This window comes from Pteropus medius, unplaced genomic scaffold (genome assembly GCF_902729225.1).
Source record: "Pteropus medius unplaced genomic scaffold, Ma_sr-lr_union100, whole genome shotgun sequence".
Lineage (NCBI taxonomy): Eukaryota > Metazoa > Chordata > Mammalia > Chiroptera > Pteropodidae > Pteropus > Pteropus medius.
Genome location: NW_024347788.1, coordinates 10,569,464 through 10,584,387, shown reverse-complemented (window position 1 = coordinate 10,584,387; position 14,924 = coordinate 10,569,464). Strand labels below are relative to the sequence as shown.

General features: G+C 46.0%; 1 protein-coding gene across 1 annotated transcript; it reads left to right on the top strand.

Moving 5' to 3' along the window:
- Positions 1–137: 137 nt before the first annotated feature.
- On the top strand, positions 138–3,401 carry LOC120614457 (beta-defensin 107A-like). The gene is made up of 2 exons (XM_039877355.1): positions 138–207; positions 3,259–3,401. The coding sequence occupies exons 1-2, from the start codon at positions 138–140 to the stop codon at positions 3,399–3,401; spliced, it is 213 nt and encodes a 70-aa protein (XP_039733289.1).
- The last annotated feature ends 11,523 nt before the right edge of the window (positions 3,402–14,924 follow it).

The window sequence follows — 14,924 nt, the reverse complement described above, 5'->3', positions numbered from 1 at the left end:
TGGAGCGTGGAGAATACTTCGTTCTTCACAAACATTGCAAACCAAAGTTGACTTGCCGTTCAGAGCCATAGAACTTGTTTTAATCGACTTTCCTGATAAACAGCCAACTTCCAGCTCCTGCTCCTCCTTCTCCCTGGATGCCCAGAGCCATGAGAACCTTTCCCTTAATTTTTGCCGCCTTCATTCTTCTTGCTCAGATTTTCTCAGGTAAGAGGGAAATCCTCGTAGATGTGAGGATGGCAGTCTGCTCAGGGTCTGTCTTTTGAGACAAAAGCTCAGCTTTTAGAAAAATGCCAGAAACGTTCTAAAAAGGTCTCAGAATGAGCCAGTCGCTAAACGCTCTCCCTGAGCTCAGACACAGAATGATGGGACCTCACTGACGCAAGTCTCACTTCCAACCAGAGAGCATCTAGTTAACTTCCTTAAACACTCTACCCAGGAGTTCAGATTTCTTTCCATTTGGATCTCTCTCCTCCTTTGTAATCTTCCACCCAGCTTCAGCGAATGCCAAAGCGGTTGCTTTAAAATGAGAGGAAACCTCAGAGTCGAACTCCAGAAATACTTGTTAATTTAGAAAAGTACAGCCTTTGGAGCCTCAGTGGAACTAAACCTATGATAACAGGTTCTTAGCAGTCTCTTTTTTCCTGTCTCGCTCGTTTGTCCAAACCTCCTAACCTCAAGTTATTTTGGACTTTCTTTTTAGCTCTCACATACAGATGGAAAGTTACATTATTTAAACCACTCACATCTTGATTAGTTTGCTATTAAGTCCTTGAGTCCTTGGAAGTGGTCTCTATTTGCTCAATATGGCCGAGACTCTATTCTTAAGAAACTTTCACGTCTTTACCTCCTTGACTGTTCTTCACTCTTGTTATAAAAACTCTCTGCGTGGGGCCGTCCATGCATCACGAAACACCTGTCCATTTTTCTTCACGGTCCCTGCATTTCTACATTTATTTATCACATAATCAAGCCTCAGTAGGCCTAACGAACTGATAGGTACCGAATGGGTGCCCTACACTTACGAGAAATCGTTGCCGGCACTGTAACGAAGATAGTTAAAGTGGAAATAAAAATATAATTAGGGCGTGGCCTTTGCCCTTAATTTTCTTGAAGTTTATCGGTGTATTGTTTCTATGTTGGTCAAAAATAGTTCGCCTGTAACAGTAAATAGGCATCCGATAAATTTTAAAAAGTACAAAGTGAATGGAGGAGACAAGAAGATGCACAAATTACTCTAATACAGAAGCGGTCCTCGTAAGTGCTATAGAAGATACGGAGTATGGAGAGAAGCCATGGACGTGGAAGCCTGGTTCTCACTGGGGGGTCAGGAAAGGCTTTCTGGGAAGTGGTGTTGGCATCGCAGTCTTGAAAACAACCGAGACTAGAAGCGAAGCCCAGAGCCAAGAATCATGCCCTCACATTTATTTCAAAGTCTGGCTCGTGGCGTCGGCACTGAGCTTCTGCCCCCAGTCTCTTTCCTTGATGGTCAGACAGTGGATCCAGGCTGGGGAAAGAAATTTTAAGCTGTCCTCCTCATCTCTTTTCATCGGCACTCCCCTGACTCAGCTCAGACACATCGGATGCCAACAGTAAGCACAGTGTGGGCACAAAGTAGGACCACAGAGAATCTCAGAGATGGAAGTGATTTTAATGATCCATACAAGAGGTAGGAACCATGGACTATTATACCAGAATATCTGAGACTGGATCTTGGTTTCGATCCTTATAAACTGTATGAACTCGGGGCTGAGGCTTCCTTTCCATAAATGCTAATAACGATAGAATTATTTTGAAGACTAATACACTTGTTATATTAATTAGAGTAGAGGCTAACTTGTTTTAATAAAGAAACTTTAAAATAGAGTGACTGAAAAAAATAGATAATTTCTTTCTCACATCAAAATCCGAAAATAAGTAAGTGAACTCGGTTGGGTAAGAGCATCTCACATCTTTCATTTCTACATTCACGGGGCCATACAGAAACAGAGAGCCAGGAACTGATGCCTTTTAGCTAAGTATCTGTGTGTCCAGCTAAAACTCAGGGTTTCTATTACTAAAGGCCAGTGAGAAAAATAACCGCTTGGGGACAGTTTAGCGATCTGTTCACATAAACTGCAGAAACAGTGCCAGGCACGTGCCCTGTGCTCTGACAGAGTTAACTCTCTATAGACTTGTTACCATCGTTCTTGCCATTATTGTTCATATTATCTGCCCCAAATCGACATTTGATGCATATCCAACACCTATACATATTCCATGTCGGTTGATTGTCCAGAAGTCTGATAAATTTCAGGGATCTGTAACTCATAATATCTGGGGTGCTACTTTGGACTGTTTAAGAATAGTCCCCTCACTTTGAACAGAAATCAAAGTCCTTACAATTTCTTTCCATTGATCTGAGCCCTAATTTGGACATTAACAAGCCTAATATCTCTTAAACATGGTAATATCTCGTATCTATGACAGCCAATAAACACTCTTTTCGCCCTAAAGTTGTTTTTTTTTTTCTAAGAATAAACACTACTCCTTTTGAGAGCAGCTGACAGTTTTTTTCCTATTTCTCCTGAGAGCACATGTCGCCATTTTCCCAGTCATTCCCCTACTGAAATATTCTCTTTTCGGCTTTGCCTCTTTGTTCTAAATGACACACGCTGCTTATGCCTCTCTAGTCTCTTGCCAGAGCTGGAGACATTATTCCGTCGACAGTCTTTACGTTGCAGGCTAGCGACACATTCCTTTTAACTTTGTCACAAAAACTGTGAAACTTCACAGCCATATGACAGTGCACATTGTCCATCATGGATCTGCCTGCAACGTAAACACTACTGTCTTTATGTTGTGGCATGCCAGGGACTATTAATTTAGAGATATGAAAAAAATCATTTATTGGAAAGGATTGTTTATTGGAATTGGAAAGCGTATTGTCTCACTCCCGGGAAGAAACATTCTGTTTCTTATATTGCAGAAATGATGCTGACAGAGGAAACTTATCTTATTTGTTTGTTTGTTAGTTTGTTTCAAGTGAGTATCAAATAAGGACAACTGCATAGACAGATTGTGCTGGGGGCTCAGCTCAGATACAGCTGTTCAGGTGACATCTGGTTTTTTTCTTCTGATCTGGAGACACATACTCTCTCTCTCCAGGAGCTTCGGTAACGAGGAATTCTGAATTGGGCCTGGGCGATGTAATTTTGTTTTCCCCATAACTAACACTAACGAGCCAGTCACTGAAGACTAATTGTTTTCTTTACTTAGCCAGGGGAGGCATTCAAAGGCAGATGCTTTGTGCGAAGATGAATGGTCGCTGCGAAGCCCAATGCCTTTCCTTCGAAGATAAGATTGGGGGCTGTAGAGCCGAACTGACACCATTTTGCTGCAAAAGGAGGAAAAACAATTAAATGCCAAGTGGCAGCTACAAAAACGGAAGAGGCGAAGATGGCCTGGCGGCTGTGACCTCGCCGCTGCCACTGCTCCCAGCCTCTCGGGTCTTCTCTCTCTGATCTCCCAGTGGTGGCGTCTCTGCAGCTGACAATCCGGTTTCTGAGGCTACAGGAAAATGTCCTTTCTCGGCCATGAGCTTCTGGAGGGACGGCACTGTGTCTTGTTCCCCTGTGCATCCGCAGTTCCTGGTCCAGGGTCTAGTAAGCATTTTATTGATTGATAAAGTGAGTTAGTGAATTCACAGGTTAAGCAGGTAGATTGGAAAGGTCGGACTGCGACCCACTTAAACTGGGTTCTGAAGTCCTGGCTTTCAACAGATGCGTGGCCTTGGGCTTTCTCTTCTAAATTCTGTGACACGAGCAGATTCTAGTTTACAGAGAGCACATGGCCTGCTAGACATTGTGACCACCTCGGCTGTACTGCTGTCACAAATCTCCCCCCACCCCCATCAGCAAGAATTATCTAGAATGTCCTCTGTTTCCCATCTGATCTACTGCATCAAATTTCGCAGAGAAACTGGCCCATGTCAAAGTTCTGGCCACCTACACTAAGAATTTGTCAGATCACAGCCTGTCAAGTCCAAGGTCCCTCGAGATAATGTAATTCCACCCCCTCCTTACAGGAATGGTGATCCAGCCTCAGGAAGATCCCACAGTTACTGGTTTAGTTACACCAAAATGCAGACTTCTGGCTTTTGGGTCTCTATTCTTAGCATGTCCGTAAAAAAAGAGAATAACAAAGTCCAACTCAAAGAGGGACCACCTTTGAGCAGTTGCAGAAAAAGAACTGGACACGTTCCAAAGTCCCTCTCGTGACCCTGTGATCGCTTGGCCCCTTGAAGAAATAGAGGTGGCAAACTGAGGCTTGCCTTGGCCCTGGCTTGCCTAAAGTTAGATTCTCAGCTTTCAGGCAGAGCGACGTATATTTTATAGGTCATTCTCATCATAGAAGGTTTATAACACACCCTTCCAGAACAGAAGGAAAAAAAAAAAAGACCCCTCAACTCAGCTCTGGGAATTTCCTTACTATTCTAATTCAAGTAAAACAGAAACACACACACACACACACACACACACACACACACACACACACACACACTTTCCTGAACAAGGCAATTTGTAAAAGCTGTTAAAATAAGAAACTAAAAAAATGTGTTTTTAAAAAACGCTCCGATGTTGCTATGTATCTTTATGTTGCTCGGTTTTTTTGTTCTGGAAATTATGCAAGAGGACAATGAGTGGATGAGCGTCTGCTGCAATCATAGGAACTCTCTGAGGTTCCTTTTCCAGAAATTTCTTATCAGTGGCCTCAGGTCAGACAAGCTGCCTTTGAGAATCTAAACGTGTTTAAGCTTTTCCCGTCTTTTTTCTTCCTTTCTCTCTCTTATTGTCAAATGACTTGAGCTGTCATGCCCATTTTCTGTCCCCACTGTTTTACATACCCCGTTTGCCTTCCAACCTATAGCAATGCCTTCTGCCTTCCTCGTGCTACTGGACCTTGTCTTAATAAAGAGACGGGTGACCTCTTAGACGCGTCTCAGTCCCTGCCTCTCGATTAACGGTCCCGGGAGCAGCGCGGTGACCCGCCGCGGGCCTGGCGGGCCCGGCCTGGCCTGGAACAAGTCGGGACGCGCCCCGCCTCCTGCTTCTGCTTTTCTCCTCCTTCGCGGGAGGGGCCTGGGTTCTTCCCGCCACTTTTCTTCTTCGTCTTCTCGCAGTCTCATGTGTCCCCCCTTTGCTGGGGTCGCACCCACCATCGTTTCATCCGCTTTCTCAGGACGCGTTCTCTCTAGAAAGCGCCACCCATTCCGGCGGTGTCAGCTCCCACCTGGTGACATGACTGTTGGTTTTGCTGCTTTTCTGCCCCCGCCACTTCGGTGCTCCACGCCGGGACGATGTGCAGAGAGTCTGCACAGTGCATCGGCCAGACTCCCTGGTCTGCCAGCTTCCTGTTGTCGCCTTTAAGGCCAGGCGCTGGCAGTGGATGGGACATGAAGGCGAGGAGGGTGGGCCACTGTTCCCGTCTCCGCTTCCGGTCAGCTGAGCTCCAGCGGTGGCGGGGGGTTGGCCCGGGCCCCGCCCCCTCAGCAGGACGGGGACCCGCAGAGCTGCGGCCGTGCACCCCGCTCTCTCCGCCACGCCTCATCATCACAAGGCCCAACTCCAGCCGCAGGAGGCCTCCACCTCATTCGTCTGAGCCCCGGTCCTTCTGATCAGCTAAGCATCATTCATACGGTGCACCCAGCTCCGTGGTCGGGGCCCCCGGCGTCCTGTGTCCCACACGCACGGGTCCAGCCTCCAGGTGCATGTCATTGGCTGCAACATTCTGAGCACTGGCCCGACCCCTCCTCACCTTTTGCATCTCCTGGCCCAGAGATGGTGCCTCCATCTTATGGTTACTAACCTCTGTGCCCTTTCGACCTTCCAGTACCTGTATGAACAATTCCTGGCTTTAAACGTCTTCTGTTTCAACTACCTCATGTGGTTTCTCTGTACCCGAGTGGAGCTGGTCTGACAATTCCACCCAATATTTCCAACTCTGACGTCTTGCTAAAGTTTATTAGGCTACTGGTCTTTTCTAAATGGATTTATGAAAGACGCTTGGAAAATAACTTGCCTTTTTGCAAATATATCACTCTCTTTCTCAGATTGATCTTTCATTTAATATTCTAGGTCTTAGTAAATGTTGCTATCATTTACTCACTCAGGTTAAAAATGGTTTACTGGGGAATGCTTACTTTCCCTCATAAATCACACAATTCGCTCATTACATACATCTGCATAAGTTCTTCATTAATATTTGCAAATTGTATCGTGAATCTATTTGCTCCCTTCCCGCCTGCTAGCATTGTTCTAGTGCAGGTCCTCAACTGTCGGTAGCTCTGTGAAGCTACTTAATTCTCATGGCCAATCACCTAAGGTTTACTTATAATCGCAAGGAATAAGAAACAGCTCTACCTTTTTATGTTCACATGTGTGCATGCGCATACGCATGCATACACCACCCCCCCACACACACACCATGCCATTGATTCAACTACAAGACTAAATATAAGATTCATACTGAGATTTATAAGAATACTTGAACACTTAAAATATTAGAGCTCAAAGCAGCCTTGGAGATAACTGAGCTCAGTGTTTCCAAAACTGAATCGATGGTGTTCACCTAGGATATTTCTAGAAGTCAGTGCTCTGAGCTCCATTCTGCCCCTTTCATGCTGGAATCTCCTAAACCAAGAATCCGAATTATTACAACTTATCCAATCAGGTCTCCCCAAGAATGATGTTTGAGAACTATCCATCACTGGACAGAGGAGTACCTGAGATGCGGAGATGGCCGGTTGCTCTGTGTCCCACACCCCCACAGAGTCGCAGGGAGGGACATGAGAACGCCAGACCAGCACTGGTACCTTTGGGTCCAGTGGCATTTCACCGTCCTGCTCTGGTCCGTTTGAAAAGGGGACGTTGAGAGGAAGTGAATGAGCAGCTCACCTTCTTACTTAACTCAAGGATCAGAAACTCAGGCTTCAGAGGGGAAGAGAGATACGCGTCCTGCAAACTGACCCACAACGTGGTGTGTGTCACAGCCCGATCGGAGGCCTATGGGATGCAGAATGGGGGTGGGGGGGATTGATTTTGACTAGAGACAAAAATCAATGTGAACAGACAAAATGTTCTGTCACCGCTTAAACTAATTGGCTCATCAACCTAGTCTTACTGACTTGAACCGAAATGGAAAGATCCATTTTATCACCAACGTATCGGTAGCTTATGTTCCCGTTTACAATGATTCTCATTCTAAACTGCCCACCTCCATCATTCTGGAGAACTGAGCGTCCATCCTCCCTGGAAGGCCATTCTGCTCATATGGGATGCCTCTGTCCCTGGATAACTTTCACGAGGTATTTAAATGTCTTCGTCGCCCAAGCAAAAACATTCTGCTGGCCCCCCCCGAGCTGCTTACTGAGATGAAGATCTCTTCCGCCTGTTGCTATGGATACCATCGCCCAAGAGAACTATTTTTGTGCTCCTTTGCCATTTTATTCTTTTTGAGCCAAGTCTCACCAGGTAAGAAAACAAAGGCACATAAGCCTTGGTAAGTTTAGAAAACCAGGGAGCTTGAGAGAATCCCCGGACAGGACACAGGCCCCAGGCTCCACGCCCTGAGAAGCCACAGGACCCCTGAGTGACCTCTGCTGGCTGTGAGAACCACATACGAGGTCAAGTAAAAGCTGACTTACTTGAGACATAGTCAGAGGCTGTCCAGGTGTCTGGAACCATCTCTGCTTCATCGCTAAGACTGAATAGGACCTGGGTAACGGAAAATGGAGGATTTTCCTAATAATTCTTTGTCTCTGAACTCCTCTGCATACGTTCTCCAAGAGTTAGGGATTCTAAGATCCTGGCGAGAGAAGCCCGACAAAGCTCAGTGGACCCAGAGAGAAGGCATCTACTTATAAGGGTCACTATGAGCTGAGGAAACTAACCCAACATGGCTGCCCTTTGGGGCCTGACTCTGTCCCTCTGGCTTTATGTCAACTCCTGGTCTCCTGGTTCCCTTTCAACCCTTGGTCTTCTCAGACGGAACCTACTCACAGACATTCAAGCTGAGGCCAGAACTCGAGTGTGCCCTTGTACACTCAAGGCAGAAACAAGGGCTGGAGTGTTAGCCATGTTGCCCAGGGAAGCCTTGTGGCAGCTCACGTTGGAATCCTTGCTCTCGGCTGAAGAAACGACTAGAACACAAAAGAGAGCAGGCCAACATCTAAAAGGCCTGGCCAAGTGTGTTTGAGGGGAACAGGCCACAGTGCTACCCCTGAAATGAAACAGGGGTTTGTTTTCCTGAGGAACGAAGGCCCTAGGGTTCAGTGAACTGTAGGAAGTGGACGTAGAGGTCACAACAACACTTACCTATCACGGCAGCGATTCAGAAGGGAGGCGAAGGAGAATGACAGTGATGACCGGGATGGCGAGTTTGTCACCTGCCAGGCGTTGCCGACATGTAGACAAAAAGTCACAGTCTCTGTTCTCAAGGGGTCTATTAAGTCTTCAATCAAAGAATTGATTGAAAGAGAGAAACCCCTTCTATATTTTATCCACATAGCATTTTACTCAGCAAAGTTATTAGGTATATAAAGGACAAAAACTAGGGCTCATTGTGGAAAATGCAGGAAAGTATTTCCATCAGGTACGGAAAAACAGTTTGTCAAAAAACTGAGAGAGAAGATGCTACATGCCGGTATTAGATGATGCAGGAAGGGGTGACGGACCGAGGAATGTAGCTCTAGACACTGGGAAAGGCAAGAAACAGGGTCACGTAGAGACCCAGAGGGAGCTTGTCCCTGCTGATACCTTGACGGGAGCCCTATAGGACTCGTTTGGAACTTCAGGCCCCCAAAATCATAAAAAGTTAATTTCTCTTGTTTTAAGACACAAAGTGTATGGTAATTAGTTACAGTAGCAGTAGGAAACTGATACGACATAGGAACAGACGATTTGAAAAAGCACTGCCAAAGGAATTCCCAGGCTGGTGGCGAAGTGACATCTCTTAGCGGTAGTAAAACATGCATAGAAGGAAGGCCACAGTCACAGGCGTGACAATTCAGGAATCTCCGGGAGCGGGTTCTACAAGATGAAATGGACAGACAAACCCGATGAGAACGAACCTTTGAGAGGCGATTCAGACAATGGGTGACAGCGTAAGGTCGGATTGGAAATAGGCACGTATAAAATCGGGCATCTTCAAAACAGCACACACATGATCGTTAACTCGAGGGAAAACACAATGTCGGACAGGAGAGAAACTGTGGGGTGAAGCTCTGAACAGCATCATAGTCACTATAATGTGAACGCTGAAGGCTGAACTGGGGGCCAGGGGACTAAGGGACTACGGACGGGAAGTGTGCAAGTCTCAAGTTCTCTCCCCAGCAGCTCTGTCTTCTCTGGGGATCGCTCCACCCAGAATCTGCTCCCCTCAATTTAGGCATTGCCTGAGCAATGCCGGATTCTCCCCTCCCTGAACCCCATCCTAGAATCTGTTTCCACGTAGCAAGCTGGGGCAATTGCAAAGCATCCTTGGTGACCAAAAACAACACAATGTTTCCTAAGTGTACTTGGGAACCTAGGGACCACTCTAGACTTCCTGGAAAGGAGAGAAAGGGGTACCCACTGCTCAAGTGTCCTCAGAATGGTCTCCCTCAGCTCGGAGCCTGAGAACCGATATTGACAAAAATCGAGACACAACCAGGATTCCCGTGACCTGACTGAGCCTCTAATAAAATTTACGAGTCCCTTCTAAGACTTAGATAAGTCTGTGACAAACCAGAAGACCAGGAAGTGTGTCTTTGGATGGCCAGAGTCACCAAAATGTTTTCTAAGTCTACTAGAGGGGCAAGGAATAGCTCTTGCCTTCCTAGAGAGGTTGAAGAGATTTTTTGCTTACCCCCAGAATGTTTAGAATGTTCTACTTCAGCTCAGAGCTGGGAACCACCATTAGCCATTCTCAGCAAGCCTGAGTCCCTGAGATTTTGGAGGTTCCCTCCTTATTCCAGGAAAAGCTGGTGCTGCACCGAAAGGCACAGGATGGCAACCAATCCCCTGCCCCAGCAATCTCAGAGTTTTCTAGGTTCTTCAAAAAGCACCGAAAGTCTCCCGTGCTGGCCTTTGTCGCCCCCTGCACGTCTGGGAGAAATCCTGATGTCTTGCTCCAACCTCCCTATGCCTTGATGCGTAAACAAAACTCTCTGGCACCCACGGAGTCTGATGGAAGAGATGGCAGAAAGGCGATTGGATGCCGACAGCTGGGAAAATGCTGGGGACTTAATGTAAGCCACAGGCATGGCTTCTGAACACTAGATGCGGGTCTGCCTCCTGCATGGCACCCAAGCCTGAGAGCCAGCTGGCCACATTCGTGAAATGATGGGCGTCATGTGTTGGCAGGCCACGAAACAGGGTCATCTACCTCCCTGCCTTAGGCCACCCCACTGGGATGTGACCTCGAGTTCTCCAGTTCATCCATGCCCTCGAGGGACCTGGGTGATTGTTTATTGCATCAAGCTGCTTGCTTTTGCCTTACGGAATAATTTTCTTTGCGAAGATTTGGGACTTTGCATCTGGAACGCTCCATGAGGATTGTCATTGGCTTTGGGGAGTCTATACTGTAATCTCTTATTTCCTGAGCTTTGCTATTAGTGTTAATGTCATTGTCACCATCCTATACCTACTGCCGTTGTGCACGACTATTTTTAGCGCCATGCTTCTCATTACGGATTGCTTGAGTGGTCGCTGTCACATAACCCTGAACTTGGTTTCTCTGGGCACGACTCACCAGAGCCTGCTGCTGAGGCTTTCTCTGAAAGACGCAGTAACCCCACCTGCTGCGCCCTGCGCCCTGAGGCTGCCCTTCTCCCTTTCTCCCCTTGGTCTCACTGGGTAACTAGCATCTTGAAATGCACATTGTCCCTCCTGAGGCACGTACCCAGCCGTGCTGGCAGGAAGCCCGCTGGAGAATGTCCTTTGGTTGGCTGAGCCTATAGAAAAATGAACGAGTACCCTCCAGGGATCGGCACCATGGTGTGCAGATCTGGAACAGCCAGGGAGGTCCCCTTGGCTCACTAGGACCCCCAAATCATGTCTAATTCCACTCGGGGGCCTTGGAACTGCGCTTGCCATCCTGCGAAGGCAGGAAAACACGTTGCCAGCTGCCTGAGCATCCTCTGCATTTTCCATAGCCCAAAACCTGGGATCCACCATTGCCGAAAACAGAGGCACAAGGTTGGCCTACGCCCATCCCAGGCCCTTCAAATATTTATTATCCCTCATCGATCCAAGAAATGCTCATGCTGCAATCAAGGCGTGGAGATGGAGACTTGCGAACCTGAGCAATTGAATTTTCTAAGTCCTCCAAAAAGCCTGTGAGACGCTTCTGCAGGCCCGGGACGCCCCCTGCTGGCCTGGGTGCGCCATGCACGACTTCCTCCCGCAACCTTCCCCGAATGCAAACCCAGGTGTATGGACTCAGGCCGCTCTGGGTAGAGCGGATGGCAGGCGGTCCGCCGGGAGGTGCTGGCTGCAATAATGCTCGGGGCTCAGTGGGCGCTTCTGGATGCTGTCATATAATTCAAATCAAAGTGTGTGTGTGTGTGTGTGTGTGTGTGTGTGTGTGTGTGTGTGTGTGTGTGTGTGCCCGTGTGTGTGGCTGCAGATGTAAATACAGGAGCAGCATGTTGGATACCAAAATTTCTACAGAATGACCTGTTTATTGGATTTACTGTGGCTTTTTCTCTTTATGGTTCATGCTTGTAGATAGTATTTGATTCTTACCTAAGATTCTGATGAAATCAATAAATCTGATTTCATTTGAATAAATCGTTTTGAAAAATAGAAAGATGTCACCCAGGACGCCTTAACTAGGATATCTTTTTGATTTTCTAACATATCAAATTATCACCAACTCGGTGGCTTACTTAAGAGAAATTTATTCCCTCACAGTCGAGAGGCCAGAAGTCCAAAATCGAGGCGCCTGCAGGACCACGCTCCCTCTGACAGCTCTAGGGGAGACCCCCTCCCTGCTTTTTCCAGCTTCTGGTAGTTCCCGGCATTCCTTGGCTTTGGGCAGTGAAGTCCAGTCTCCATCTCTGACTTCAGAAGGCCTGCATCCCGGTGACTCAAATATTCCTGTCTTTTCTCTTATAAGAATAACAGTCTTAGGTTCACCCTAAATTCAGGATGATCTTACCTTGAGATTCTTCAATTAATTATATCTGCAAATATTCTATTTCCAAATAAGTTCACATTCACAGGTACCTGGAGTTAGGGCTGGGGCTTAGCTCTCTGGGGGTTCAACCCATCAACAATGGGTTAGACGCATTGAACCCCTTATGCAACCCACAACAATTCAACATGCTCTCGATGCAGTTTTTATTTATCTTGCCGGTGGGGTAAGTCTGAAACTGCCTGGAAGTAAAGTCGGTGATGAAGATGAGGCCCAGGGCTGATGTACTTGGTGGCCTCCGTCCGGCAGAGTGGAGAAGTAGACTGGTGTCTTTCATTCCTAAGCTTTACGTACTTTTAGAAATAACTTTCATTCGTGGCAAATTTTATCGTGCTGCCAACACTAATCGTTTTCTACTGGAGAATAATAATCGCATATCGAGTATGAAATTATTCTGTCATCCATTCAAAAACATTTCTGCACAAAAGGAAACAAAAAAGCTTGGGTAGCAATACTCTTTTCAGGCAAAATAGACTTTAAGATAAATGCTGTAACAAGAGACAGAGAAGGACCCAGCAATTACACTTCTGGGTATTTATCCGAAGAAACTCGAAACACGAATTAGAAAAGATATATGTACCCTGTGTTCATTATGGCATTGTTTACGATGGCCAAGATACGGAAGCAACCTAAGTATCCATCGATGGAGGAATGGATAAAGAAAAGGTGGTACATACAGAGAGTGGAATATAATATTATCAGCCATATAAAAAAATGAAATCTTGCCATCTGCAACAATATGAATGGACCTACAGGGTATTGTGCTGAGTGGAGTAAGTCAGACAGAGAAAGACAAATGCCACATGATTTCACTTACAGGTGGAAGCTAAAACACGATAAACGAACAAACAAAACAGAAACAAACTCAGTTAATGATTGCCAGATGGGAGGGGGGTTGGGGGTTAGGTGAAAAGGTAAAGAGATTAAGATATGCAAATTGCCAGTTATAAAAACAGTCACGGGATTTAAGATATACCTTGGGGAATATTGTCAATAATATTGTAATAACTGTATGTGAAGTCAGATGGGCACTAGACTTATCGAGCTGATCGCTTTGTGAGTTATATAAATGTCTAAGCACTATGTTGTACACCCCAAACTAATGTAATATTGAATTCAACTGTAATTGAAAAATTAAAGATTATTACAAAAAGCATTTCTGCAGAAACTGCTTATTCTGAAACTTGGTCAATAGATTCACACATGTTAAAACCACAGGTGCATTCCTCTGTTGGACTTCCGTTAACCTAACTGTGCATAAATGGCTCACCCGTAAAAGAAACACACACAAGAGAATCTAAAACTAACTTGCTGCACAATTTTACAGAGGTAGCATTTAAAATTTGGCAAAATAGGACACTGGATTTTGGATATGAGTATATTGGAATAGAATCTTAAGGAAAAAAAAAAAAAGGTTTTCCAAAGAAATGTGAAACCAGCCACAGGATTTATATTGTTAATAATTTCTAGACCCAGACCTAGGTAAACAAACAGAGTTCTAACTACTTTCATCATTATTATATATACGGATCAAAATAGAGGGGTACCTGGCGGTTTAGAAACAAATGCATTGGAGAGTAAGTTTTGTTGTTGTTTTTAAATTGCAATCCTACGTAAATTCTGGCCTGTGGGTAAGGAGTTCTGCCTGCATGACATCTGAGCTTGCTTTGGAAGGTCCTTATCCATATGGTGGAGAATTAAATGCCCCACCCTCCTTGAATCACTTGACATGGCTCTGAAAGCAAATTCGACATTCATAAACTATTTCTTTTTTATTCGGAAACATTGAAGGAAGTTTATCAAGAAAGAATTCAGTGGAAATTAAGGAAATAGAGAAAATGTTGAAATGTTAGTTTTTCATCTCGGGCCTGAGTGACAGAAGTCTTTTTTTTTTTTTTAAACAACTATGTTACAAATGCATTCTCCTAAAATTTATATGCTAAAGTTTTAACCCCCAGCCTGACTGTATTTGGCAATGGAACCTCTAAAGAAGTAATTAAGATTAAATAAAGTCATGAAAACAAGGTCTTAATCTAATCGAATGAGTGTCCATACAGGGGGAGACACGAGAGAGCTTTCTCTCATTCTCTTGGGAAACACTGAGGAGAGGTCACGTGAGGACACAGAAGCAGGCAGTCCCGTGCAAGACATTCTCACCAGGAACGACACCTTCCTCTCAGACTGGCAGCTCTGAACTGTGAGAAAATAAGTGTCTGTGTTCTAAGCCACCTCGTCTGTGGGATTTTGTCATGGCAGCCTGAGCAGATACACCGAGCGCAAAAGTTACACCTTAGGACGTTAGCCCCTGAAGCATGACTGGAAGGGTTTGTAAACACACGCTACCCCATGCCTCCCAGTGTCGTTCAGGGTCTCCCTTTTGGAAAAGCGAAGACACATGCAGATCCCCATCATCTCAACTCGCACCATCCTAACAAACGAGATGCAGGTATTCCAGAAATAGACATCAATGAGAGGCGTCAATCAGCCCTTCTGGGGAATCGGTGACCACACCATAACCTGTCGTCCAATCAGGCCCTAGGAGTTGATTGGTGGGTGGGCCGAGTTGCGGGTCACGTGGCAGGAGTGGGCTATAAAAAGAGGCGACGAGCGGCCGACTCCGGCATTCGGAGCTGGTCTCCGCCCGCGAAGCTTCGCGCTGTGACGGGAGCTTTCGGACGAGCCGTCTCCTGAAGGCCGTCGCCGGAGAC

What these genes read in the sequence shown, in the direction of transcription:
- LOC120614457 (XM_039877355.1), top strand. Translation starts at nt 138, where the DNA reads ATGCCCAGAGCCATGAGAACCTTTCCCTTAATTTTTGCCGCCTTCATT. An exon ending in TCTTGCTCAGATTTTCTCAG is followed by an intron (nt 208 to 3,258) that starts GTAAGAGGGAAA and finishes TTCTTTACTTAG; the next exon opens with CCAGGGGAGGCATTCAAAGG.